At 40.3% G+C, this 9,867-nt stretch overlaps 1 protein-coding gene across 1 annotated transcript; it reads right to left on the bottom strand.

Moving 5' to 3' along the window:
- Positions 1–859: 859 nt before the first annotated feature.
- Positions 860–6,555, bottom strand: LOC118777589 (guanine nucleotide-binding protein G(I)/G(S)/G(O) subunit gamma-10). Its single transcript, XM_036528684.1, has 3 exons — positions 6,226–6,555; positions 3,816–3,948; positions 860–2,606 (listed from the first exon to the last, which is right to left on the bottom strand). The coding sequence occupies exons 1-2, from the start codon at positions 6,304–6,306 to the stop codon at positions 3,823–3,825; spliced, it is 207 nt and encodes a 68-aa protein (XP_036384577.1). The 5' UTR covers positions 6,307–6,555; the 3' UTR covers positions 860–2,606; positions 3,816–3,822.
- Positions 6,556–9,867: the final 3,312 nt, after the last annotated feature.

The following is a 9,867-nucleotide window of genomic DNA, read 5'->3' on the forward strand; positions in this document are numbered from 1 at the left end:
TACAAATAGTCTTCCATGCACTTAATCTTATGCTCACAAACAAACTCATTCTGCTGGCCTGCTGGCTCAGGGCTTCAATGACAATGACTATGACAAAAGACAAAAGATGAATAATGTAATCATCTGTGGTCTTGAGCATGTACTGTAAACACCAACCTGTCTGTTTACCATCAAGATGGCCTAATATTGGACAAAGAGGATTATTTTACTGTATCCATATTCTATAAAGACATATTTTATATTTATATATAGATTTTTTTATGAAATATTTGATTTAAAACCTGGTATAAGTATGCATATTTCAGGAACTTTTAACAGCAACGGATACACAGTTTTCAAAACCCTTCTTACCATTGAAAAGGGATGTACTGTATGTTGTAATAACTAAAAGGAAACCCAAATGTGATTTCCAGCGTGATTGAGGACACCATCGCACCGCCTCGCAGTGCATGTGCAAGATAGTTTCCACGGTAACAAAGACTTCTTTTGAGATGACACAACTTTCTCTTTTCTAGTTGAAGTCTAGCAAACTCTTCAGGTACGCACCCTTTATCTCCTTGGAGATAATCTTATTAGTAACTCTGACCATTTTATTTGACATCCACAGCGACTCTCAGTGTTGTAGGATTTCGTCCTTCTCTCAGAGCCCAGAAAGACATTTGCTATTTATTTGGCACGCAACCAACAGACTTTCTCCAGTGAGAATCTGTTATGTTTTCTGCTGGTTACTCTGCACTGTCTGATATATGTATATTTATTCATACTGAGAAATACTCATCTAAAGCATGGCAAGACGACACATTCCTTTTCATACAATATATTTTTTATTTTTGTCAAATAAATCATAGTTTAAGGGGCTTCTTGAGCATTTCAATTAAATGACAATTGGTTTTTATATGTTCAAAATATAAACAAATCTAAACTGATGAGTTTAGAAAACAAGAGTTTACATTTATACTCTATATAAAAAATACTGAATAACAAATCCTGAAAAACTAAACGTTAAGGGCACTAGCAACCAAAGTCTGAAAGCAATGGGATTTAGTAACAGTTTCTTTGGTTCTTGTACCCAACAAGCAGGCAAATATACATTTCCATATCTTTTACATGCATTATTATATGGTAATCACTGTAGTGTAACAAATTGATAAGATACATTATTATGAGCATCAGCAATCTGATTAAAAGTTTATATTAATATGTTACAGAGGGGATTACAGAAGCTATTTGAATATGGAAATTTCAACAAAACAAGGGGGTGCAAATTAAAGTCAAAGTTCACACTGATACTAGGAAGGATTTTTTTTTTTTACCAGGATTTGAAGACACTTCAGTGTTCCAAGACAAGGCTTGACACAACCCTAGACACACTCTGGCCTACAGGCAAAATGACATGCCTAGCTGGGCTATATGGCCTGTTCATATTATTAAACTTCTGTTATTGAATGCGACAATTAATTGCATCTGTTAAAAATATTCTTTGGCTAAAAAGCTGCTTTCTCGCTCTTCACAAACCAAACAGTTCTTATCTCAACATTCAGGAGAAATCCCACTGAAATTCAAGCTTAGAATGTCTCTGTGAAATGTAAAATTTGAATTTTATTTTCATGTGGAGTCTTCAAGAAACTGATTTTATATACAGTAGAATACATTATTATCATTTATACAGGCATTCATTTCCCTGCCAGACAATACCCTGAAATTTTTTAAAACATTATGTATGAGAACCAGCTGTGAAACTGATTACTTAACAGTGTTGTAAATACAAATAACACAAATTATAAAATTAGACACTGAGTATCTAATCGTCCGGATGATCAGGAGGTTGGGACATACCCAGTCACTGAGGGAAAACACTCAACCCTCCACTCAGTTAACTGACCTCGTTTTGCAATTCATTTATAAAGATCAACAACATTGTCACATAAGTTTGGAACAGCCATTTCAGCATTAAGCTGGCCTTGCTGCGACACCTTTCCACACTGAGCACTGAAGCAAAGCCCTACGCTTGTCTGCAGCTAACAGCATTTTCACACGCCACAATTACCACGCTGCACTACACAAGGGCCAGCACCAACTCAAGGATTGGCCTATTTGTCACTCACTAATTTAAAGGCGCATTACAAGTCTCTAGGAGCCACTAACGTTCAGTGATGTGAGGAATCCTGGCAAATGTAAGCCCGCACTACCCCGATGGCATAAAGCCAATTATGTCGCATCGCTGTGGACTCCCAGTTATAGACGGCTAATGACATGACGCAAGCCAGACTGGTGAATGTCTGGGTTATAGGGCTCACCATGTGCTCTAGAATTGCAACTCGCCACCAGAGCATGCAGACAGTAAAAATACTGGGACAAAACTACAAATGTAAACATTCAGCCATTGCATGCAAAATCATTATGTAACCACACACAGCATACTTCCTGATCTAAAATACAATTTAACCTTTAACAAGAAGTCAGATTACAAGAGTCTGTCAAGTAATTCATAAATAAACAAATTGTGTGGAAAAGCGGATTTTTTTTCTGTGTAATGCTTTTGTATGTTTGTTAAGGCCAGGCTGCTCAGAAGGTCATCTGTCCAGGCCCTGGTCTGGCCTCATGCCCTGCAACACACAAAATGCTTGTTATCTGAAAAACTCTGCAAGCACAACCACTTTTTTACAGTTGCAAAAAATAAACAGATTCCTAAAAATCATATTTTAAAACCACCTTCACTTCAAAGTGTCAAATAAACAGTGTTTACAGTACTGTAAGTACACAACATGATTTAAAAACGTATTTAGCCAAGATAACTTACACAAGTTGGATGTGAAATAAACTCGATTACTGATGTAGCATTTAGCAACAAGATTTTGCTTAACATGCAAAATGCGGGAGACATCTTTAAAAAAACAGGTATCACAGAGAGGCCTGGACAAAACACATGTAGCTATGGTAAAAAGAGGACAATACTGACACAATTACATGTATGTCCTTATGTTTTGTCTCAACAATAGCTCCCTGCTGCCAGTGCTGTGCTTCTTTCCTACTTCCTGCCTCTCTCATTCACCGACTTCCTGTTGATTCAGAAGCACTCAGCACTGTGGTGAGCTGCACAACAGGCCAGTCATGCTCCACATGAGTGCCGGATATGGCAGCAGAGCTCCGGGGTAAAAATACTCCCAGCCCGCAGCTTCCTCTTAAACATCCCACAGTGGTGAATTCCCAGAGATAAGCAATGGGCCTGACAACATTAAGGAGAGTCCCTAACACTGCATATGTGGAAGCCACATACTTTACCATACTGTATTAGCACAGCTGCATCACTGATTAATAGAGCACAAAAATGTTCAGAAACACTAACCATTAAAAACGTATTTGATATGACTTAACATTTATATATCAGCCTTATAATTTGAGGGCTACTGATGAGTGTATGGTGCATCCAGCAAAGCATTGCCCCTGGGGTTGCTTTTCTGCAAAGCTTAATTTAATCAGCAGAGTAGCATAGAGGTTAAGGAGCAGAACATGCAACTAAGAGGTTGCTGGTTTGATTCCCTGCTAGGGCACTGCTGCTGTACCCTTGGGGATTTCCTCAGTAAATATCCACCTGTATAAATGGATAACATTGTAAAAAACTGTAACCTATGTAAGCCACTCTGGATAAGAGCATCTGCTAAATCCCAATAATGTAATGTAATTTCAGTTCAATTGTTTGGCAAACTACAGACCTGTTTAAGAGGCCCAAGAATTTGCATTTTAGGTGAGTTTTGACATATGGCCACTCATATCCCAAAAGGACACTACTGCAGAGGGGATAAGGGGTCCAGTACCTGCAGGCTAGAGAAGGGAGCAAGAGCGTGGCTCTCTGAAGGGGTTGCTCCCTGTGGGGACCCCGACCAACAGGGCGTCCTTACAGGCGTTCTGGATGCAGTACTGCTGGAGCTCCGCAGCAGCCTGGGACACCTGAGGAAAGAGAGACGCAGTGAGAGCAGGGAGAGGTCCGGATACACAGCTGATGCACAGCTGCAGAACACTCTGCTTTTATTAACTCCAGAGAGAATGGGTCCGGGTTGTTGAGATTGACCAGAGCACCAGCCCAGTGTCAGTACTCACTCCAAGATTAACTGCAACCTAAACTCAGCCGCGGAAATGGATCCACATATCCATGCTACATCTCGGGCAAAGTGCTCCTTCCCATTTACTTTGGTTTGCTCTCTGCAATACAACAACCACAAACGCTCTTCTAATAATAGTAGGCCATTTGCTCTAGTCTCATATGAAACATTCTGCAGGTCTCTCATTTCTACAGTACATCATGTCAGATGGAACAAATGTAATTTCCGTTTTATGTTGGCTTATTCCCATCAGCACTATCAGTGGTTTCTGCAGTAATAAAGATAAAGGCCCACATTAGCTCCACTGTTTAATATTGACCATCAAGCTGTCAACCGAGATATCAGTGTACAATTATCAGCGGAACTGTTATTCTTCAGAGTCAGAAAACACTAAGACCAGGCTATCACTGCTAATCAGAATGCACTATCAGATACCAAAGGAGAGAGGTGAAACCAGCCACTGAATTCTCTAAAGGTAAACTACAAGCAACCTGCTTGTGACATCATCATTCAGACTTTTGAGCTAAACCATCATTTATTTGGGGGCTACATGGAATGCTTGCAGCCACTTTGAAAGATTTGTTTTATTAATCTGATGTATTTCTGCTGGCCTGTAACAGGGCGTGCCACTTTTGCATCCACATACAGCTGGGTTCTGGCAGAGATTTGGGTGTGGATCGCAGTAGCCACTGCTGTCTAATGCACGGTCCCAAGATCATGTTTCCTGAGACCGTTTTTAACGGGACTGAAGAGGTTGCGTTTTCCACTGCTAAAACTTACTTCTCACAGGCACTCTGAAATTGGCTGACTGAATTACAAGGTTCAGATTTAAAAAAAAAAAAAAAAAAAACATTCCTGACTTTTAGGCAGTGGTAGTCCACTGATAGATTTCAACAGCCTACTATGAAACTTAACCATTATACAGTTTCATTCTTGAAAAGTGTCTTAATTTCAAGGAAGATTCCCTCACTGAAAGTCAACAGGTTTTCAGAAAACACCCGAGCAAACAGTGGGCATGCTCTGCAAAAAGCAGGCAGGTGCCCCTAAAAACAACAGCTTTGAGCAGCTAGTGGCACTTTTTTCCATTCTTCAAAGGGATTTTATTTTCATTTGAGTTAGATGAAAGCAACACAGCCCCTCGTAATCAAACCCCACCCACTGCTATTTTATCGTGAAAATAAAATAAGGACAGACTTCCACCAGAGATGACAAATTTGTGCAGATAAGTATGCTTTGCCTAATACCCTCCGTTATGAATTCACACTTTTTTAGTTTCACAAATTTTAATATTGAACGGCAAAGACTACAGTTTATAACCTTGCACACAGACTGCTCCCAAATACATGTTTGTAAGTACAACCCTTAACAAGGTTTGACACCCTATTGGTCAAATTTACATGGAAGTCAAAATCTGACCAATCTGGTAGGGAAGCGACTGTGTCAGTTATCAGTGAAAACTTTCACGCGTTTCTTATATCTGTCCACCTTCCTGTGAGACAAATCCCAACGACCGATTTTTAACATCCACGTCTAAATCGACTGTCATTGCGACAGTATGTGACAACATTGCGCAACATTCAAGTGTGGATTGACCAGTGAATGGCCACGACTACACAACCTGAGTCGATATGTTGCGGAAAAAATAGTAGTGCTATTCCTACGTGTTTAAACTTGGAGGTATAATAGTTCGTTTCATTGTGATCTGTATGATATAGGTACCCAACTATTACAAACAATTAAACTAGCGCTTGTTCATATTCATTTTTCCAGCTCGTCTGATGCTACCTCTATATGGTTTATGGCTGCCAATTTTGACACCCTGTATGAACTGCAGGCTACTGTTGCTTGGAATTAAAGTTTACACGGGCAACTTAGACAGACAAAAGTTAACATTAGCGCTGTTGCAAGCACATCAGCTGGTACCAGGTGGCAACGAACAGCTAAGCATAAATACAAATAGGCACACAAAAAATAAAAACACAGACACGAAACTAGAGTTCTTGGATCTATTTCCTTACTTTTAAGTTAAATATTCACTTAAATTTTTGATGAACATGAACGGCCAATACTTTTCTTCAGCGAACTTTAAACGTACGTGCGCACCGCTACTCCGGCAGGTTCATACCTTAATCCGCTCCACACTGGCCTCCAGTTTCAGCTGCTCCACAAGCCGACGCATGTTGGTTAGGTTTGAATTTGACGACATTTTTCTAACGGCTCTGCTTGTTTATCCTTGGAGGGGAAAGGATCGCTTAAATAGCGTGCCTCGACGCTGAATTTTCCGGGGCTTCTAAAGATAAAGTGCAGGATCTTACGGCAGAAGTCTCTTCGGACACTGCCCTGTAACAACCCACCCAGATTTCCAGAGCGGAAGCAGCAACGCAGCTGCTTTACGGAGGGGGGGTCCAAGCTAACGGGAAAAATGACCAGCGAAAGTTAACTGGCTCCTTGTCAGTCCGCACGGATGTCAACTTTTATCAAGGAGGAGAAACCCCTGCTCCCATATATTGTGGAAAGTCGGATCCTATTCTTTAATGTACGTATGTACTTACGATATTGTATAACCACAGTTTTTGTCATTATAACTGATTCCACAATTTAAAAATAGCAATTTTTATTTCACACTCTGTGAATTATTTATCCAGCTGCTCTTTGTAAAACCTAAGAAATGCAAAATGCTGATTTTCAGGGTACACTGAATGCAATGCTGTATTGAAGTTAGTCCTGATGTGTGTGTAGCTGTGTCATCAAACACATACATTATTTTTGTTTTTGTTATATGTACTCTTCGCAAAATGCAAAGGAATCTACATTGGCAGCACTGCTGCCTGAAGAATTAAGATCTCAGTCACACCTCGCTGCATGCACTTGAGTGGGAAGCGAGGTTTTTTGAGGGCGGGAATCATAACTGGCCATTAGTCTGGCGCCTTGCTTAAAGTCAATAAAAGTTCGATTGCAATTAGGGGTTAATCTGTGCTTTTTATTTTTCTGAAACGGTTAAACCCATAGATGTATAGGTGTACCGTGTATACAGACGTTCCTTACGTTTGAAATTCACATTTCAAGTGAGAGCGAAACAGCTGTTTTCTAATGTGTAGAGACTAACATCAAATTCAGCTCCACAGGGCAGTTTTGTTGCATTACAATGGGTAGAAAAATATTATAAACACCAAAAAATATATACTTTTTTTTAACTAATAAAGAGTTGGACCACTTTCTGTGTTCAAAACAACTGCACTCCTTCTTGGCAGGCTGTTATATACGCTTTAAAATGTTTCCAGTGGGATGTTGGGTCAGTATTCTTAAGGCCCGCTTCCAGTTCCGTGAGAGATGAGGGACGTGGAAATCTACTCCATACTGTATGTTCCAAAACTTCTCATAATGTTTCAGTGATATTTAGGACCTGGTGATTAGGGAGGCCATGGAGGGTGTTTGATTTCATCCTGCTGTTCATGAGTCACTCCTGAATCTGTTCATGGCTTGTGTATGTGGGCATTTTCATCTTGAAGAGACAATGTTTGGCTAAAATGGCTTTGTATTCTACTCTGTAAAGTAATAGTTGGACACAAAAGCTTCATGAGATGGCTGCCCAGAGCATCCATCTGTCAGGGCTCCGCCCCCTTAGCTGTGGTGTTTTGTTTTTCCCTGTCCATGTGCTTTTTGTTTTCCTTGTGTTCCAGCCCCGCCCCGCTCCCTGCCTAGTCTCTGCCCACCTGATTGCCTCGTCACCTTCACCTGCCTGCCTGCCCACCTGCATCCCATCTCCTCGTCACCCCAGCCCTATATCTTCCCTGCGTGTCTCTGTCTTGCTGCAAGTTTGTTTCAGTGTTTCTACCTGGTTTGTCCCTGCCGTAGCTTGTCCTGTTGATTGCTGTTTCGCTGATTCTGCCTGCCGCCTGGACTCAATCACCTGATTACTCGCCAGCCTGGTTCCTGATACTGTCTGCTCCAATTCCCGACCTTGGATTCGCCCCCGGACTGTTTTTCTGTTTTTCGAACCCTGCCTGTCTCTGGTCTTATGAACTGCCTGCCGATTACAATAAATGCCTGGAACCTGAAAATCTCATGGTCCGTGTTTATGTCCCATTCACCCCCGTGACACCATCACCATGTTTTACAGTTGGGAACAGATAAGGTTGCCTTTGGCTTTCTCCAAACATAAATCCATTCAGTAGGGATTTCTACAAAACCTGTGTATGGACCTGGCTAACCGGTGTATGGATTATGTTTTCCTCATATGCAGAGTTGAGAGGACCGCACTGAATAGCATTGTTGAGTTTTGGAATACCTGACATCCCACTATCAAATTCATGGCATGACACAAGTATAGACTTTTTTGAGATATTAGTGATAATGATAAATTTAGTGCTACGTAATGCAAGAATACAACAGACAAAAACAATAGCCTTTGCCCATAAGTCACCATCTGGAAAAATTAAAAACTTACCTTACAGCCACTTTTTACACACCAGCTGGGGCATGTACGACACCATCAAAGAATTCTGGGCTCAAGCAACTGTAATTAAAATACAGTATCTAGACAGGGGTTACAAAGTGAATTGGACTGAAAACATTTCAGACAAAAAAAACAAAATGACTATAGCATTTGTGTGTCTACCTGTTCCCCTGTTTAAAAAAAAAGATTTTGACCATCATCAAAAAACACGTATTTTGACTTCTGACCAAAGAAGTAACACATGCATTCAAAGGTCCACCTACAGTATATTTGCATACAAACAGTGCAAACATTTAAGTGATAATCTGGTCCATACGTCCCCTACAGTATCTTAACTTACCCATTTCTTGTCTCAAATCCCAACCAGTGTTATCATTGCTTCAAGTGTAATGGAATGACAATGAAAACATAAAAGGATGTGGTTGCATTACCTGTCATTCAATCCGACATCCGATGCAGTTTATTGGATGTTGGAAAAACCTTTTGTCACTTGAAAACATGTATTTCTAAACACAAGAGTGCTATCTGTAATAAGGACCCCAAGTCCTCAGTGCCCAGAAATTTTGATGCTTTTAATCACAATGTATCCACACTTAGATTATTGGGTATAGATGCAGTGACTCCAAACTCAAGAGGTGGAAATAGAAACAAGTTTCAGCATTGTGAGACTAAATGGATCCGCGTGTTGGACACTGCCTTCTCCAAAGGAATGAATGAAGTAATATCTTTTATACCTTTTGTCTGATTCATCCTATCATTCCTGCTATCAACTAGATTTCCTGCAGATCACTGCCCCCTATTGACAGCAGAATGAACTAACACAGAGGCCACCTCCATTCACTATTGATGGGATTTTTTGGTTTCCACGTAGTTTGCAGTTATTTCATTCCTTCACACATGCATTTTGTCCTTTGTGAGGTATAGCGGACTTAGAATATAATATAAATGTAAAAATCATGTTCATTCAATGTGAAATGGAAAATGTGTGACATTAATGGTTTTGCATCCATCCGAGCCATCCTTTCACCATGACCAAACCCTCTATTTACACTTGTAAGATGGGACTTAATTTGACAGTCCCCCCCCCCAAAGCTGGCAAAATTTTTATAAAGACATATTTTTATAAAATCAATCCAACCAATTATATTCACTTCATTTTCTGAAAACCAAATACCCATACTGGAAAATTCCAGCTCACTCATTTGCACATTTCACTCTAGCAAACCATACATTTTAGAATGACTTTTAATCCTGCAAACGCTGATGTGATCCTGACACTTTCTCCTGCACCTGGAACCATGGGTACTTAAA

The sequence above is a fragment of the Megalops cyprinoides genome, chromosome 5 (genome assembly GCF_013368585.1).
Source record: "Megalops cyprinoides isolate fMegCyp1 chromosome 5, fMegCyp1.pri, whole genome shotgun sequence".
Classification (NCBI taxonomy): domain Eukaryota; kingdom Metazoa; phylum Chordata; class Actinopteri; order Elopiformes; family Megalopidae; genus Megalops; species Megalops cyprinoides.